Source organism: Notechis scutatus, chromosome 2, assembly GCF_049901735.1.
Source record: "Notechis scutatus isolate UNSWTSFEM ecotype Mainland chromosome 2, rNotScu1.2, whole genome shotgun sequence".
Taxonomy (NCBI): Eukaryota; Metazoa; Chordata; class Lepidosauria; order Squamata; family Elapidae; genus Notechis; species Notechis scutatus.
Genome location: NC_142010.1, coordinates 89,815,513 through 89,835,427, shown reverse-complemented (window position 1 = coordinate 89,835,427; position 19,915 = coordinate 89,815,513). Strand labels below are relative to the sequence as shown.

Below are 19,915 nucleotides of genomic sequence, written 5' to 3'. Positions count from 1 at the left end.
ACCAACTTAAAAATCAATTCACTGAACAAATATTTTAACTGTGGCTTTTGCTTCTAAAGTCATCAATGAGGAATATCATTTCTGTAACCTAGTAGAAAGTGGCACAGCACTGTGTAAGTTATTTTACTAATGATATCTGCTGTGTTTAGTATACTGAATGTGCTTAGCTCAATTGATATCTTGCAACAGTCTGCCCAAATCTTAAACATCACTTTGTCAAAATGTAGTTGCTATACATGGAAATTCTGAGAAAGTGTAATTCTTTATAAAAAGGCTGATCTTTTATATTGCCTCTAAGGGAAAAAAAATTGTTAGAAATAAGAGCTATTAGGATTTGTTTTGTTTTCTTATTATGGTATATCTTAATGTGCTAATGTTTCACTGAATTGTTATGTAAAATTGTTCCTAGTATGTAAAGTAGTCGTCCTGTAATAAGCAGTAGTAGAACAATATAAAGGCTTCACAAAAACACCATAATCATAAATCATGGGACATTAAAAACATTGACAAATGAAGTTGAAATCAGGAGCTAATAAAACATTAAAATAATAGCAGCAATAGATAAATCACTTATTTCTGCATAATCAGATACAGACTGGGAGGGAAACTTCAAATGGAAACATGATGTGCATATTAAAAACATTTTCATATGTTATTTGAATTACATTTGAAAGTATAAGTTTTCTTACATTTTGAAAACAAAGCTTTACACGTGATAAAAAGAGATGGCTATGCTTTTATGATTCAGGATAATGTGCCTATCCAAAATAATTCTATTATATTAGGAATAATTATACAAGTAAGACTAAAATATTCTCTTTCATAATCACAAAATAGCCAATCATCAGCAAAGACTGAAAGTATAAGCAACTCAAAATAATTGCCTCTATAAAGTTCAAAGCCTTTATTGTCATTGTACATCATATATATAACAAAATTGGTTTAGCCTCTACTGGTGCAATCCATAAAGTTGTAATAGGCAGCTTCTCTTGTGTACGAATATGAATTCTTCTGAATCCATAGGAGCATCTACTTTCTTGTGACATAGCATAGAAAGTACCAATTAGTATAAAGCACAAACATTTGGCCCATATTAGAATAATTCATCTGAATATTAACATTAGGCTGAAGCAGTTCTATGCTTTGGTTGTACTTTGATACTCATTAGAATATTGAAATGAGGATTCCTGGACCAATTCCACATCCTGGTAACACATTGTTCAGTTTACATACAGTGTGGGGCTGTCTCTGAAAACAATAGCGAAACAGTCATTGGAAATGTTCTGAATAGAAAACTGTGTTTTAGAGCAGAGCTAGATTTAGGAAACATATATTAAAATAGCTGCACAGACCATTTCTTTGTTTCCGAACATAACTCAGAATGTTGATACTAAATATGACAATAGATAAAAAGAGAAAATATGAAAGAGATAGAATGAAAATGGAAAAGCTAGAGGAATAGAAAGTACAAGTCCTATGTGGAAAAGTATTAGATTAGGTTAATCTCATGTAACACAATCCCAGTGGATATAAGATATAGAAGCTGGTTGGAACAGAATTGTTTTATAAATTGCCTCTGAAATCTATGCAATTATGTTAATAGAAAGTATGAAAAGATAGAATGCAGAGAAAGAAGATAGAATAAAGAGAAAGAAAATGCAAAGGAGATATCATGTAAAAATAATTGCAGCAAAAATGAGGACTAAGATACTAAGTATGCATTTAATGTAAAATCACTTAATGGTTTTCTTTACATTTCAGGCACAAAATTCCCCAGAGGAAAAAATATTCCAAGTAATCAAAGTAAACATTTTCCTAACAAAAAATCTGCAACTCGCCTTGTTTGAGTTATATATGCTGCCTACTAACCGGGAAAAAAAGCTGGAACAGAATTTGCAAGCAAGGAAAACAAAAAAGTTGGAATTGAATTTGGAGGATCTGGGCCTGGAAATGCCTCAGGTAAAAATACCCAATACATTATCTAAGCAATTTTAATACAGTTTCAAAAGCAAAATAACAGCTTAAAATAATTGTATGTAATTTGATATCTACCAGTGTAGAATCATTCTTCCAAAAAAGAATGTACTTTGGTTGATTGCTTAAAAGAGGAATATATTCTTGAGAAAGAACTCCAAAGTAGAACAAGGAAGAAGGCATGCAGAACTTGCTACCTCTTCTGACCATTACATTATGAAAAAGATAAGAGAATTCCAAAGTAGAACAAACAATAAGGCCTGTGGAACTTGCTACCTCTTCTGACCATTATTATGAAAAAATAAATTTTATTACCAATAAAAGTAAGTTTAGATGGCTACTGTACACATTTATTTAATTTCAAATATTGTAGATAGGATGGAAATATGTAGAGATCGCACCTTCTGCAAATCCATCATTTGTTTTAATCATTTTTACTGAATAGCAGTAGCTGGATTCACAGACACAAACAACGATGAGTTCAGAAAAATGCTAAACCAAACTCAACCAAATTGGCTTAGTACATCTAATGAAGTCAGCCAGAATCATAATACCCATGTACGTAGAAAATACTAAAAGGTTGTTAAATTCAAATGTTTATTCCTGATGCATTGTAAGAATGAAAAAAAAAGATAGGGTGTTTGAAGGATTGGTGTTTTTCTTTTGTTTTATAATAATATTGAGAAATTTTAAATTCTAAACTAATATTACTTTATTATAGCCCAGTGTGAGTGGAATGGACCCTCCATTTGGAGATGCCTTTCAAAGCCACATGTTTTCAGAACAGACTCTGATCAGCACAGATCTCTTGGCTAATAATTCTGACCCAGATTTCATGTATGAATTGGTAAGCTGCATTTATTTGTCTTTAATTGCATGAAGCATATTTCTTGGTCCTAAAGAAATTTAGGTGAAGCTACCCTTTGAAATCATAATATGTATATCCCATAACTTGATTTTTATACTTCTATAAAAACTGTTCTAATTCTCACTTTTCTTAAATGTATGAGCTGTATTATAATGGGGGTGATATACAATGTGTATATATCTGTGAATATGTATGTGTATTAGACTTTTATATGGTGGATACTAAAATTCATGAGAAGATTCCTTTGGATCAGACTAAAAGCCTTATCTGTTACCTCTGTCATGTGTACATTTTTAAATTATGTCATATATGCTTTTATTCAGTTTTTTTCTAAACCACATAGTTCCAAATTTATAGTTTTTGTTGGTTAGAGGATTAATTTAGACTTTTGATCACTTGGGATGATGAGCATTTTAAACATATTCTAATATATTTAATATATAATTAAAAGAAAGCACTTCAGAATCTAAATATTATGGGATTAATTCAAGAAGGAATGGACTTCTTACCACTTTGTCTCTTGTTCTGATTCATTCAGTGTCATTGACAATGTCTTTCTGAATTTTAAAGAAAGGAATAGTCTATAAGATACTAAAACTGATGGGGTGTTCCTACTGGCAGGATTACTGCTTTAACTTTTGCTTTATACAATATGTCCTTCAAGGTGCATCTGATATTAATAATTTCTTTTGGTCTTAGCTGGCTGATGGGGTAAGAATCTAGATAGAAAATGTATTAACTGTTATTGATATGCTTATGTCTATTTACCTTAATAGGACAGAGGAATGGATTGCCAACAGAGTTCCAGGGACAATCTCCTTTCTGTAGAGGACTGTAAAGAATTTGAGAACTTAGAGACTTTTACTGAGATTCTAGATACTGAAATGTCTTTCCCTGCTAATTGGGATCAGTGGGATACTTACTGTGAAGATTTAACAAAGTATACAAAATTAACCAGCTGTGACATTTGGGGAACAAAAGAGGTGGACTATTTGGGTCTTGATGATTTTTCAAGCCCATATCAAGATGAAGAGGTAATAAGTAAAACTCCAACTCTGGCTCAGCTCAACAGTGAGGACTCTCAGCCTGTTTCAGATCCACTATGCTATTCAGAGTTGCTGTTCAATGCAAAACAAACCCAATTAACTTCTCTGCCAACCAAGAAAATTGCAAGAGCAGCCGCCCCAGTTTGTTCATCAAAAACTGCTCAGGCTGAAGCACCTTTATCTGAGTTTGCTCAGAAAGCAAGCAAGGCCAATTCAAGCACACAAATCATGGTTAAGACCAATATGTACAATAATGAGAAAGTGAATATTCACATTGAATGTAAGGATTATGTTAAAAAGGCAAAAGTGAAGATAAGTCCAGTGCACCAGCACAGGTCCGCTCTGAACCAGGCAAATGCTGATGCTGCAAAAGAAAACACCTGCTACTGTGGAGCTGTAGCAAAGAGACAAGAGCAGAAAGGAATTGACCCCCTTCAGAATCACAGTGCTCCTGTATTGCCTTTCAAAGAGACTCAGGCTCTGCTCCTCACGCCGCCCCAGGAAACTCCAGGACTTATTGCTGAGAAGAGCAACCTCTCTGCTAGCACCTCAGTGTCAGATCCTTCACAGAAAAAAGAAGAGCATAATTATTCTCTTTTTGTCAGTGATGGCTCAGCTGATCATGCGGGGATAGCCGATCCTGATGAGGATGAGGATGACGAGGAGGAGGTGGAAGATGAAGATCATGATGAAGGCTTTGGAAGTGAGCACGAACTGTCCGAAAACGATGAAGAGGAGGATTATGAGGACGATAAAGATGATGACATCAGTGATACATTTTCTGAACCAGGTAATTAAACTCACGTGATCTAGATACAAACTATTAAACCACTCTTCTTGGAAATGCTTAACGTTCTTGAAAGCATTACACATTCTCAAATTGAAAATGTGTTTTTAGCCACATGAAATAACTTCTTGCTTAATGTAACCAAAGGAAGCACAGTCTAGACTGCAACAGTGTTCATTGTAATTTAATGTCTTGCACAACACTGATGAGGTTTGTTCATTTATTTATATTTCATATTTCTAAACCACCCATCTACCTCAAAGAGTGAGGCCCTGAGCAATATCAACTAAATCATCAACAATATAGATATAAAACAGCCTGTCATCCATTCAGAGGTGTAGGGATTTTTTACATTTTAGGAATGTTGAGATCTTATATGAAAATTTGATGGCCATGCTATATGATCTATATAGAAGTTTTTTCCAGAAAAAGTGTTTGTGATTCCAATGAATAAATGTCACTGCTTCTTGTTGTCCATAAAGTAATTTATTATTCTTTCCATTGCATGGCCTAATATAAATAATTCATGGGTGTATAGCCCTCTGTCTAACATTCATTTCCTATGAGCATAAACAGACACAAAAGTACAAATGATTTCTTTAAAAAAAAAAAAGCATATCTGGTCTGGGAAGCCAGGTGCATATTTTAATGAGATTAGAAAAATGCCTATTTAGGATAATTTGGAATCGTAAAATTTCACTCTTCGTTTAAAGTAGTAGTTGCCAATCCCCAGTCTGTGAACTGATACCATTCCGTGGCCTGTTGGGAACTGGGCTGCACAAGCAGTGAGTGAGTGAGTGAAGCTTCATCTGCACATGCGCAGGATCTAGATTGCATCCACCTCCTCCAGTCCATGGAAGACAATTTGTCTTCCGAAAAATTGGTCCTTGGAGCCAAAAAGATTGGGGAACGCTGTTTAAAAGCATAATATTGGCACTAAAAATTATATGCATATAATATAATGTAATATAATATTACCCTGTAATTCTAATGCATACTTTTATCTGTATGTGACTGCACTGTATATCTGTAATGAATCAGTGATCATTTTGACTTTCTGAAATCAAAGAAATAGAATGCTGATTTGAAGAGACCATTAGTTGAGGAGACAATACGGTAAAGAAATCCAGGCTCTGCTTAAGAACAAAATACAATAATTTAGAGATGCTCTGGAAAAGTCCTATGCCATCAGCCCAGTTTTGTCCATTGGTCATCTGATAAATTCTCTGTCGGCTATTAGGAGAAAAAAATTGAACACTGTCAGAAATTGAAGTTTAAAGTCTCATTTTCCCTTTATTCCAATTCTTTTTACCCTTACTTTTGATATACTCTCTTCTACCTATCTCTGATCAATTTGCTTTGGACAAGCTCTATAAAAGTACAACTTTATAAATGTTTAGGTTTTGAAAATGATTCTGTAGAAGATTTGAAAGAAATGACTGCAATATCTTGTCGAAAAAGAGGCAAGCGGAGATACTTCTGGGAATATAGCGAACAACTGACACCATCACAGCAGGAGAGAATGTTAAGGCCTTCTGAGTGGAATCGAGAAACCTTACCAAGCAACATGTATCAGAAGAACGGATTACATCATGGTAAGAGCTGCTGTTTACAGGTGGCACTTGTAAAGTTTAAAGTTTTGTCAGAATTTCCTGTATCATTTAAATAAAATGTACAGGCATTTCAAACCTGTTTAATATGAGTTGGATTAACATTGTGTTGGGATTTGGAGGTATTGAAATGTGCATGAATATATGTTGGTAGTATTCTAAAATTTCCTCACCATAACTTTCTTTTAAATAAAATATGCAACTTTTATTCACCGTTCCATTAATTTATTGAAGTAATTGGAGGAGGAGGAAGGAGTCATACAACAATCTGCTTTTGCAACTTAGAAACATTTCTTCCCTATTTTTTGTATCATTTGTGACACTTCAGCAAAATTTGTTTTCATCTTCTTTCCAGGAAATGCATTGTGGGTAGTCCTCAACTTACAGCTATAATCGAACCCAAACTTTCTGTGGCTAACTGGGACAGTTGTTAAGTGAGCTTTGTCCATTTTATGACATTTTTCGCCACACTTGTTATGTGAATTATCATCATCATAGTAACATGGTTGGTAAAGTGAATCTGTCTTCCCCGTTGACTTTGCTTATCAGAAGGTTGCAAAAAGTGAACGTGCAACCCCGGGACACAGCAACCGTCGTACATATGAGCCAGTTGCCAAGTGTCCGAATTTTGATCGTGTGACCATGGGGATGCTGCAGTAGTTATAAGGTTAAAAAAGAGTGATAAGGCTGTAAGTCAAGGGCTACTTGTAATAATCTGCATTTGCAGACATTAAATTTGGTGAAAGAAATGATACTTTTTATGCTCTTGGTTAGAGCGGTTGTCATTAGTTACATCAACATTTAGTAAAAATGCTTTAAATGCATAATAATATAGAATAAACAGATATATTACTGATTTTCTGACTATACATCATGCACCTGCAGCATGGTATTTATTTATTTTTGCCTAGTGTTACTTCTAACATGCTTTGTAGGTTGTTTAAAGTCCATATAGACTTCTTAGTTGTATTATATGAGATACAGTGCTGGCAAATAAACACCAATGTATAATAAGCATTGTAACTTCAAATTGAATGAAAATTTGCAACCTATTGATTACGATTATATATATTTAAACAGGAAAATATGCTGTTAAAAAGTCACGAAGGACTGATGTAGAAGATCTGACACCTAACCCTAAAAAACTGCTACAAATTGGAAATGAACTTAGGAAACTGAATAAAGTAATTAGCGATTTGACCCCTGTCAGTGAACTTCCTTTAACAGCAAGACCAAGATCAAGGAAAGAAAAAAATAAACTTGCCTCTAGGTAACAATTTCCTGAATAAATATAGCATTAGCAATTGTTTGTTCTCTGTTTATGTTTTGTGTTTGTGTATGTATATGTATGTTCGGGTGTATACATGCATGTATATAAAATATATATTTAGAGATTGTTGTGAGCCACCGAGAGTTGGGTAGTATACAAACCTGATAAATTATTATTATATTCCTATTGACAAGCATTTGTAGACTGTTATATATTGAAAAAGGAAGTGTTATTCTGCAAGTGACACCTTTGTATCTGACAGCTTGGATAAGTCTAATCATATGCAAACGATTGTTTATTATTTATTTAACAAATTTATATGGCAGCCCAACTCATGACCAAGGCCATTAAATTCTTCCTTAATTAAAATTCTGCCTTACTCTCTTGCCTCACACCTCTCCTAGCACATTGGAAGAGTCCCTGATCATAATTGCCTGCTGTGTATAGCCAGAATGCTTACATTTTAACTGTATTACTGAAACTTGTAATACTCTGGGATGGTAAGATGTTACCATTTTTTTTATAGTATCATTTTTTAAAGGTCATTTTTATTCCTATTTATGACTGTGGGTTTTTAAGATTGTACTGTACATGTTTTAAATTGTATTATTTGCTAAAGGTAAACTGCTTAGAGTCTCTTGATTGTGATGGGATAGAAATATTTTTAATAAATAAATAATCACAGAGGAATCATTTTGTTAGCTAAAGGAGAAATGAGAGCTGGAATCAGGAATTATAGTCTGGGTGTACTGCTTGGTAACATCTAATATTCTGAACCTCTGATTATTTGTGAACAGTCCAAACAACAGGAACAATATCTCACTTTCAGTTCTTTTTCTTCTCAACATCACAGGGCTTGCCGACTGAAAAAGAAAGCTCAGTATGAAGCCAACAAAGTTAAACTTTGGGGACTCAATACTGAATATGGTAAGTTTTTATAGAAGGAAAAAAAACAGCTGTCTTGTACTTGAAAGTAGGAGGCCTTTATTATATCTTTCAAGTATGTTGATTGATGAAATTGTCCATTTTGAAGTATGATAATTATCTGAAAGCTGGTCTATATGGGTTATTTACAAGTTATTCAGTAAAGTTATTGTGGTTTTGTAAAGATTTAACAATCTGAAATGTTTGTCACATTGCTTGATGGGAAACTAGGAAGAAGGGAGCATGTAGTTTAGGGTGTCCCACAGAGACTTGTCTTGCATCCATTTGTTTGTTACATACAAATATTTTTTCTTTAAATGTTTTTTCTACCTTTCAATCTTTAGTCTACCTTTTTCCTGTATTACTTTTTATCAGTTCTGTCTTCAGTATTTTCAGTAGTTTTATTAGTTATTTTATATAAATATGGACATTTCAGGTGGAAGAATGGTATAAAATTGCTTTTACATAATAGATCTATTCTTCCTTTTCAGGAAAATTGCAGTAAGGAGGACTTACATTGTTGCTTGGTCTCTTTGCAGATAACTTACTGTTTGTGATCAATTCTATCAAGCAAGAAATTGTGAACAGAGTGCAGAGTCCTAAAGATGAGAGAGTAACAAATATGAGTCAGAAGCTTGATGTACTCATTAAAGACACTCTTGGTAAGTGAACAACAAACACAGTACTATTTATAAACAGTAAAAAATCAAATAGGGCTCCGGCTTTAGTATTTCTAAATTTTGAAAATACTGATTTTAGTTATCTAATGTATGAAATGAATATGGCCATCCATCTCATAAAAGGGGACTTTGGATGGCAAATAGCAAAAAAAGTATTAAAACAATAAACATGTCAAGCATAGTCAAGCATAAAAAAATAGAAGAGAGAGATTCGCTTAGCAATGGAGCCACCTCAAAACCTCACTGGCTCCTTGAGAGCCCTATCTCAGCGTTCCCGAACCAGCAGCTTCCATGCTGCCAACCTAGACCTGATGATAAATCCAAGTCTTGAGGGACATCCAGAAAATAAAAGAGGGATGGAGCCGAATCACTTCAGTGGGGAGAACATTCCATAAGGAGGGTGCCATAGCAGAGAAGGCTTGCCTCCTCGGGCCTGCCAAATATAGGTAACGGAACCTGGAGCATGTCTCACCAGATTTGATGGATGAGCAGATGTAATTGGTAGTACAGCAGTCCCTCAAATAATCTGGCCCCATGTCATAAAGAGTTTTAAAAATCAAAATACAGCATCTTCAGTTGGATCTGAAAGCAGACTGGCAACAATGCAGATCGCAGAGCAGATAGGTAACCTTTGTTTTAGTACACATAACTGCCCACGCTACTGCACTTTGCACCACCTGAAGCTTCTGGATACTCTTTGAGGGTAGTCCCACCTATGTATAGTTTGTTACAGTAATCCAGTCCGAAAGTGATTAGGGCATGAATAACTGTGAGCACTGCCCCCCTCCCCCCGCATGATCCAGGAATGGATGTAACTGGTCAAAATATGAAGCTACAAAGGCATAATCCTAGAACTGGCAGGCACCAAACTCTAAATGATTGTTTTGCTAGGGTTCAGGTACGCCTGTTGTTCCCCATTCAGACCCCCATGCTACTAGAACCCAATCATAAGAACACACACACACACACACACACACACACCAGGCTGCTTTGACAAGCCAGTACCCTTGCTTAGTTGATGTATATCTTGCCTTTCATTCAAGAGATCAACAATTGCCAGTCTTAAAATTATTCTTTCTCTCTTCTGTCATTTACATTTGTATACACAGAGAGAGATTTTAATTTAAACTGATTTTAATTTAAACAAAGCTGATTAGAGGACACCAAAGTTAAGCTCTCTCCCTGTAGGGTGGTTTTATAATTTACTCACTGGCTTTTTTATGTTTCTCTTTGGGTTGGATATATACCAGGCAAAACAAAAACCCTGCATATAAGAAATGATTTATGATTTCCTAATAAAAAATTGTATAGTGCTACACATAGATTTGACGGTTATAAATAATGTGTACTAAGATTTATCTGACCTCATTATTGACAAGCTTCAAGTTACCTAACAGTTGCAATCAGTTTCTTCTGTATTCTTCTCTGCAATGTTGCTGCCTACTCAGGTTTATCATGTATTACATGTATATATTCAGCTTGTTATTGTTTATTGGCCATCTTTTTAGACTATTCTGGGTGAGTGGAATCAGATTTGAAATACTTTATATGAAAATACATTTGATCTTATTAACATTGGCACAACTTAAATTTATAAGGAATAAAGAGCAAGACACAATAAAGACACATTAATTCTTAATAATATTCTGAAGATGTGTTTTTACTCATTTCTCTAGGACAGCCAGTATCTGGACAAACTTCAGAATTTGTGAACCAGGTTTTAGAAAAAACAGCAGAAGGAGATCCTACAGGAGGACTTGTTGGGCTGCGAATACCAACATCAAAAATTTAACAGACATCATTTTATGCCATCACACTGATCAGAGCTCTGCCTGCATCATGAACTACTACATTGTAGAATTAATTCTGGTCTGCATGTGAGTTTAGTGCTGTATAAAACACAGTTTTAAGTTCCATTATTTTTTTTATTTTTTATTTTATAACAATGTAGTAAGGTAAGTGAAAGCATGATATGAAATGCTTAATGGCATTTTGGAGCATAAACCTTGTAGATCTAAACTTGCTTCTGGCATAAATGTAATGGCTACATGTTTATTTTAAAATTAAGTTTATCTAGGACCAGATTATATAACTTATGTAGGAGCAAAATATGTTTTTTTGCAAAAGAAAAAATCTAGTAAAATGCCAAACATTTTGGCAGATTTATGCTCTTAAGTTTAAAAAAATGTAAACTCAAGGATTTTTTTTTCAAAAATTGTTGCTTTTTTCTTCTAAATTAAACAATAAGTTTTCTTTGTAACCTAAATTGTAAATAGCACACTTAGCAATAAAGCTAGTGTGCCATATAAAAGAAATATAATTTTCTGAGCTTGATACGGTATTTAAATGTCTGTGCAAGTAAGAAATAACGTATACTCTTTGTGCCTTGTATTGAATAGGGAGGGAGGGAAGGGGAAGAATAAACATGGAATAGTAAACATTTTGTAGGATGAAGAAACTCCTATGGGAGAGAAGATATATAGATGGTCTCATGGGTTTTAATGTATTTGTTCCAACTCTTACAAATTTTTGAATGTATATAGGAATATGTTGAAAATGTAGATATGCCACAGAGTCTATGTATTGTATAAAAGATGGCTCTAGAAAAATAATTTTCGGTACTTGGCCGGAAGAAAACAAATACTTGCACATTAATGCGATTGTTTATTTTTGTACCAAAGACAAATGCAACTGAAATGGCAAACTGCCAGTTTAAGTAAAGTTTTGCACAGCTTACATGATACTGTACTGAATGTATAAAAAGAAAAATAACTTAAAGGTCAGGGTTAGGGATCTTACTGAACTGTGAATTTCTTTCTCTCTTTGGGTCCAATTATCTACAGAAGGAGCATTCATACATTATTATTTTGCTGATCCTCTAGTTTGTTCATAGTAGATAAATTGGCCATCTAGAAGACTGTAAATCCTTTTTTGTTTTCTGCACTTATAGTAGAAATTTTAATATATTTGGATTTTAGTAAGCTATTGATAAAACAGATTTCAACTTTGGGAATTAGAAAATTTAGCTTGTAGTATACTTCCAACCAACCAAAATAAAATTATTTTTATTGTAATATGTATATATGTAAAAAAAAAAAAAAAGCCACAAATATTTAATTCCTTAGTTGCCACTTTTCCAATTGTATTATTGTGCATGTGATGTTTCCAAGAATCAACACAGGCGAGAGAAAAAAAGAATTTCTAGATTTTATATTTTTGTACAGATATTTGAACTAGCTTCCTCAAACTTATACGTGACTTATTGTTAATTCATAGTTTCTATGATTGGGGGAATACAAATGTGTGTGCAGTTTGCCTCACAAGAGTTTGCTTTTAGTCAGTGTTAAAGTACCAATGAAAAGCTTTATCTCTTAAGGAGAGAGTTATTTTTGTTAAGACAGGATCATTATATGGTTTCGTGATTGCCTTTCCTCCCCCTTTTTTGATATAGATGACTACATAACACTGTTTACTAAAATACCAAATAATTTAGATGTAGCTCCAAGAAAATGCAAAAAGCTCATGGATTTCTCCCTACCCTCCAATTCTTTACATACATTTTGTAATGCAGTTGTTGCATCTCAATGGATTATTCCTAAATGGAATCTAATACTCATTTTTTTAAGTTTGAAAGATTGGAAAATGCCAATATACCACTACAGAGTTGTACCATCCTACAGCTTTTTTTCTTTTTATGTCTCTCAAATCACTGTTTATTGCCATTTACTTTACAAAAAAAAAATCTGAAGTATTTTATAAGACGTCAGCAGAGATTTGCATGTCCTGATGGAGCAGAAGGATTTTTAAGATAAACTGCAGCTGAAATAACACTGGCAGCTCAGTAATGTGCCTGACTTAACACTTCTTGTGGAGCTTTTGTCTTCTGAATATTTTATATCCCATCTACCGTGATATACTGGAATAGTGTTGAGTTTCATTGGTAAATGGCATTTAAATACCGTTCATGCTAAGATTCTAATGCTGAATCAGAATAGCATGGAAAAGATATATTCTACAATAAAATGCAGCTGTTTTCTAATCAGGACTTATTTAGCAAGGTTATACTGACAGTAAGATAGGATATCCCCTTTGTAGCCCAGTCTTCTCTGAGCTAATACTGCTTTTGCAGCTTGTATGTGTGTGTGCGTGTGTATGCGTGCGTGCATGTCTGAAAACTGGTATCATTTTGTTCTAGCAATTAAAGAAAAGACTTTGAACCCTTTTAGTGGATTCCATTGCCCTTGCATTTCAGTGTTTTCTATGTATTAAGTTATAGTCAAAAAGCTTTTAAATAGTTGAGCTTTTTAATGGTGACACTTTATTTTGTATCTATTTATATATGTATGTATATCTTAGAAAAGCACTTTGTTTAAAAAAAGAAAAAAGATATTGCATTTTATATGATTCCTGCCATTTGCTGCTAACTCTGGGCTGGTCAGAATGCTGCAGCAATACTTGATCTAAATAAAACCTGGCGGTAAAATGTAGAGTAAAGTTAAGACCTTTGCTGGTTTAATCTTATTGTAAAGATGACATAGGCAAGCTGTGCAACTTTACATTTTAACCAGGAGACTCTGTGGCATTTAAAACAGTCTAGAAATGGTTGTACTTTTAATGCCAGTAACAATCTGCTTCCTCTAGTGTCATTAAATATACGTTTAGTGTATAATTATCACAAAGATTTTTAAAACCCAAATATTCATGTTTTGTTTGGGGAAATTGTGGCATGCATTTTTGGCTGATTATCTTTAGAAGAGTTCTAAAGGTTTTCAAACTTCATACATGGAATGTGGATCTTATTGAAGTCTTTGGTCATTTTCTAAGCGTAGATGTTGTGGGTATTCTAATGTCCCTCAAAAGCAATTAACCTTTTTTTTAAAGTCCTAAATTCTCGTTCATACACTGGATATTTTAGAGTTCATTTCCATTGAAAGCATGCTCTTGCTAAAAAATTGTCAGTCTGAAAGTGAGTGCCACACTTCTATTTTTGAATGGATATGATGAACTACTTGCTCTGTACTATGTATGGTTCTTGTCCTTTATCCACTTAACTCCATTGACAGATTATGATGTGGCTTTATATTGTGCCTTACTTGTATATTAGAACCAAGTTTATTTTTCATTCCCCAGGACTCCTTAAACCCTTTTAGAAGCAAACAACAATTAAAGCATAATAAAGGAACTTCAAATAGATCTGATTTAAAATTATATTAATAGTTTGTACTGGCATGGGGTGACCCATTTTTAGTGGTCTTGGAAAATAAGGTTTTTATAATAATTCCACTACATCTCTTAACAACAGCTTCTCTGCCTCTTTTATTGAACAAATCTTGGTATTTAATTTTCTGCGGCTCATTAGTACTAGTCCTTTGACTAGCTGAGGACTGGTCCTTTCATGTTATTGTGGCATCAGTGCAAACAGTGAAACTGTTGTAGGACTTGGGCAAAGATATACATACTTCAGTAGTCTGGTTGGTAATTTATTTTTAAATTTAGGTTGAAATGTACTGGAGAAAGAGCAAAAACTATAACAGATTAAAGGTCTCTTAAACTTAAAAGCAACAGACATTTCTCAAATACCGTACTGTCAGTGTGAGTTTCACTTAAGTCTGTACCACTTTTCTGATGTTTGCCTTTGTTAATAAATCTGCTTGTTTATTCACAAATGTCAATAATTGATGTATGGTTTCTCTTACATAAGTCTTATAAATATGACTAGTTTTAAAGCATTAATATTCTCCTACTTGTTTTTCATGGGTTTTCTTACAAGTTGCCTTCAGCACAAATAGCATAGCTAGTCGGTTCCTTGACGTTTACCAGTCTTCCTGTTGAATTCTGTTGAGGCACAGTCACAAGCCACATTTGGGCTTTGAAGCCTGAATTTCACTCCTGTCTACTCATTGTTTTGTTTTGTTTTTAAAGTAAGGCTTTAGGTGTAAAATCATGTATTTTAGTCTCCTATCAGATGGAAAGCTCCATTTTGTATCACTGAAAACTGCACTAAAATGCAGTGTCCAGCTTTTTATTTCGTTTTTATGTGAGCAAATTATATTTCAGTCAATTACTAATCCAATCTCTTTCATAAATCATGGCATGTAAGGGCATTACATAATACTTAGGTTATTTCCAGAGTAAACTGAATGCTTTGACAAATGGCACTTTAGCATATATTTCCTTCAAAGCATTCTAACTTGATTGGATCTCAGAGGTATACTGTTTAATTTCCCCCCATTATTTTGGGTGATAAGAGTGTTCATGCAGTGAAATGCTTAGCCTCTTAAGATGTTAGGAACTTCCGTAAGAATATACTGGTCATTCCCTAATCCTAAGCAAACATACATAAAAATATCCCATTTTACATGGAATTTACTACACTGTTGCATATAGGGCTGTAGCCTTAACTTTTTTCTAAAATAGAAAGTTTGAGCCTAAATTAAATCTGAGTAAAAAAGAAAAAAAAAAAAAAATGTTATATTAGGTAAACTGATCTAGTCTACCATTTAATCAGGAACTACAGTGGTATAAAGGCCATACCTCATCCCAATGCTGTAAATTGCCTCTTGGTATCAAGGTTCTAATCTAGTTCATCCAGGTATTGTTGGCATTTTTCATGTATTAAACATATATTTCTTTCAAACATGATTTTAAAATTTAATAGCTATAAAATAAGTTAAATATCTATTGCTTAAGAGTTAAAATTAACATTATTTTGATTTCCCATTGATTTCATTGGATCTGTCTTAAGTTCAGATTCAAACGTGTGCTAGCAATTAAAGTTTCAATATGGAAAGACTGAAGTTATTTCTAACTTTAAAACTTTTTTAAAAAATCATTTCTAGCTTCTAAGAATGGAAATTTCTGCTGGAGCATACTGTTCTCACAGATGCAAAATAATATAACATTTAGCATTGGTTACTGTAGTATATTCTACAAATTAAGTTGTCCTTCCTGAAATATACTGAAAATCTGATTAAGAATTAAGGCTGCAGTCTTAAACATTCTTATTTGGAAGTAGGTTTCACTGTATTATGGGATGCCTCTGTAAACCTGTTTAAGATTGGGGAGCAAATCTGCTAGTATATGCAAACACAGCAAAGTTTTTGAAAGGTAAAAATAGTACATTAAAAACTATTGTGACCTTCCTCTACCAGGATTATATTTGTAATGCTGTTAAATGTTCTGTGGTCCATTTCCAGCTGGAGCTCAGAGATATGTATTGAAGGTCTTGTCTCTGTTTAGAAAAAAAATATCCTGTTCAAAGCATGATCTGTTTGCAACTTTTATAATGTTTAATGTTGTGTATTTTTTCCTTTTTAAAAAAAGACACAATTAAAATATTGGTTGTTTTTTTTCTGTCATCTTTGAGCCCAAGCATTTCTATTCACATACAAACTCATCAATGTATGCAACATCCTTTGTAATTGAAAATAAATTGTGAAGAGAAGTTCTGACATTGTGGTACATTTAGTGTGTTTATGTTTGTGATTTTTACCCATAGGTTGCTATCACAAAAACACCAGGGTTTTGGTTTTTTTCCCCTTCGAATCCTTAGTACACTGAGAGCCTCAGTGAGTGCTGTACTGCAGGCCACTTCTGCTGACTTTTGGCTGTCTGCAATTTGGCAGTTCAAATCCAACCAGGTTCAAAGTTGACTCAGCCTCCCATCCTTCCAAGGTGGGTAAAATGAGGACCCAGATTGTTGGGGGCAATAAGCTGATTTGTAAAACCGCTTAGAGAGGGTTGTTAAAGCACTATAAAGCAGTATATAAGTCTAAGTGCTATTGCTATATCTGTATTAAAATAGTTGATCTTCTCATGAACAACATATATTGCTTACACAGAGGAACACACACATACACACATGGCCAAAAAGCCATTCTGAATATGTTTTGGTACAATGCACATATCTCCTACTTTGTGGGATGTGGGCAGAAGTATGTTGGTTTACAAAATCTGGATTAGAGACCCTTCCATAGCACAGCATGAGTGAACTTAAAAACTGGTCTTTAGTTCCACATTATAAAGTATGTCAGAAGTGACTGATATTTTCTTTACTGTGAGTCAGAAATGCTGCATATGATGAGTTAGGGTTAGACTACACTTTTTCTTACTAAAAAGTGTTATGTGAAAATTTCAATTGACCAATGCCATAATTGGCGATTGTGGAGATTGATATCTACTTATAGAAATATCAAACTATTATAGTTTATATATAGTGATTCATGGCTTATGCAATCCCATACAATTATGATATATTTAGTAAACCAAACCATGAATTTGTGTAACATGTGATCTCAGTCACAGATTAGTTCATTTGACAATTGGGAGAATTACTGAAGGATGATTTGGACAGCAAAAATCCCCTAACTCAAATGCATCTTTCCAAGGAAACTAAATTGTCAGTTCAGCCATATAATATTTAGAAGACCAAGAAATGCTCAGAGGTAAGCAGAATTCTGGGAAAACAAAGGAAGAAATTATATGTATGAACTGCTATTCTTTCAACCTCTTGTCTTTGTAGTTCTGCCCCTTTGCCTCATAGTTAATTCCAATGGCTTAACTTTCCTCACTAGGCACATTATGTCTTACATTGATCAACTATTGTGTTGCTGAATACAACCTCATGTATACTCTAATTTGCATAAATCAAGACTGTAATCCCTCCCCTCTTTAAGCCTGCCTTTGCCTCTAGCAAAATAACCAGTAAATCAATTTTTTTTCACTATAATTGTGTCCATCCATACCGCTGAGAAAGTCTTGGACAGTACCAATCCCTTTAGAAATTCCAGAAATAGAAACAATGGCAGAAAATAAATGAGGATGGAGCTATAATCTATATATGGCATGGTATGACCAAGTTAGAGTATGCGTATGACTGCAGAATGATGAGTATTGACCTAACCTACACGTTTTCTGTTTTACTGAAAATTACTATATGAACATTTCTATTAACTAGGGCATAATGGGTAATGGAGGACAGAATCCATGGGTTTGTTGGTTGAAAATTATGGCACATGGAAGACTGATTTAGAACCTAAGAGCACTAAATGCTGAAGAGAGGGATGAAATTAAAATATTGTATATCTGGGAAACTAAGGAAAGGTGAAAAATATCATTTAATGGAGGTGGTCTGATCTTGTGAAACTGAGTTTATGAAAATATGCAGGAAAATGAAGGTTTACACTTAATTCTAATGAAGATAACTGCAATTATATGGCAGCATGCATCAAATGGCATCATTGGGATGTTATGAGTAGGTATAAAAGTAGGAATCCACAGATTGATTGGTGCTACCAATCCCAGAGGTGAGTTTTGAGGAAACACTAGGCAACATTCTAATGCTGCAATTCAGAGGAAAAAATTAGGCAACACGAATCAATAAATGGGAACAAGATGCAGAGTACAATGAAAGTTTTGGGGCTATTTGGTGATCCCTTGAAAGGATGACTCATCTCCTTAATTTAGGTAAAGATTTATTCATACATATTATAGGGGGATCTTAATAAAATAAAAATATAAAGCAAACACTTGGCAGTCTCAGGTCGATGATGTAGGAAGATGAGTCTAACCCTGACCTGGACTTTCGCAGCAACATGGAGAACAAATTCCACCTGCCTGATATCAGAACTGACATGACTCTCAAGCTGATGAAAATCACTTATCTGCTCTCGAGATAAAAATAAAGTATGCAGGTGTAAGGAAACTGAAGAATACATGGATATTTATAATCCTGGTTTGCTATTTTTATTACAAGAAGGTTAAATATTGTTAAGTATAACTGGAAACTTGAATAGTCTGCTCATTTCTAACCATATGCCTTTTTGAAGAAGTGCCTGATATTTGATGAAATCATTGTTCATTTTTATGGAATATTTAAAGCCTTGTTTTAACTTCAATAATATACAGTATTTTAATGGGCTGTTTAATGGGTAGTGTTCTGTAAGTGGGTGATGAATAGTTTTACCCATTTTTCTCATGTCTTCAATTTTGGGGGGGATTTTTTTTTTTTTTTTGCATAACTTTGCTTATCACATAAAGGAAAAGCACAAAGGGTACCTAAACGCATCAGTAGCCAAAACAACCAAAATAAATAAACAAGCCCCAGCATTCACTTGAAGAATTTAATTCTGTAGGATATAATTATAACAGTAATGAAAACATTAAATAAGCTGAACCTATATTATATAGGCTAGGCTATTTTAGATCAATTCTGAATTTGAGTAAAACTTCAGACATCAAGTAACGCTTTAGGCTTTCTGTAAAGAGGATATCTTAAAGAGTATAAGAGCCCATTAAATAATTTCAAACTAATGGCTCATTCGATGCAATTTCCGCAGCGATCCTACAGTCGAGCTCTCCGTTCCTATCTAGGATGACTTCATCTGGAAATATGATACTGGGGAATTAGCCTAACTTTCTGCAAAAAAACAAAAGGGCACATACTCAAATATCAAGTTCTTCTGCCTTTGGAAGACAGCAACAATAATGGTACAAATATAAACCCCAATAATTACATGTTATAATCAGATAAAAGGCGCTACAGCAAGGGAAAATCTGAATTAACAGTTGTTTCCAAATAATTCCGTCACCGCAATCTTAAACATACTGTAGTAGACACTGTTCTCTCTCCTGACTGCAAGGACACCGGTAAGCGTGGCTGTCGGGAACAACGTGGCACAAGAAATTCCTCTTGCCGTCCAGTACCACTTCCCCGACCCTCCGCAACTGGAAGACCTGGGAAGGGGGGCGGGCGCTC

General features: G+C 34.1%; 1 protein-coding gene and 1 long non-coding RNA gene across 2 annotated transcripts in view; one reads left to right on the top strand and one right to left on the bottom strand.

Annotated features, from left to right (window-relative positions):
* CREBRF (CREB3 regulatory factor) overlaps nt 1-16,610 on the top strand; it is a 31,288-nt gene extending 14,678 nt beyond the window's left edge. Inside the window, exons 2-9 of the mRNA XM_026688144.2 lie at nt 1,762-1,959; nt 2,696-2,821; nt 3,619-4,678; nt 6,076-6,270; nt 7,366-7,555; nt 8,409-8,482; nt 9,019-9,141; nt 10,836-16,610. Coding sequence (XP_026543929.1) covers nt 1,855-1,959; nt 2,696-2,821; nt 3,619-4,678; nt 6,076-6,270; nt 7,366-7,555; nt 8,409-8,482; nt 9,019-9,141; nt 10,836-10,951 — 1,989 coding nt within the window. The 5' untranslated portion in view covers nt 1,762-1,854 and the 3' untranslated portion in view covers nt 10,952-16,610. The remainder of the gene's footprint in view (nt 1-1,761; nt 1,960-2,695; nt 2,822-3,618; nt 4,679-6,075; nt 6,271-7,365; nt 7,556-8,408; nt 8,483-9,018; nt 9,142-10,835) is intronic.
* On the bottom strand, nt 4,915-19,893 carry LOC148132129 (uncharacterized). The gene is made up of 3 exons (XR_015747620.1): nt 19,674-19,893; nt 8,996-9,078; nt 4,915-5,908 (listed from the first exon to the last, which is right to left on the bottom strand). It is a non-coding gene; the product is annotated as an uncharacterized LOC148132129 (long non-coding RNA).
* Nucleotides 19,894-19,915: the final 22 nt, after the last annotated feature.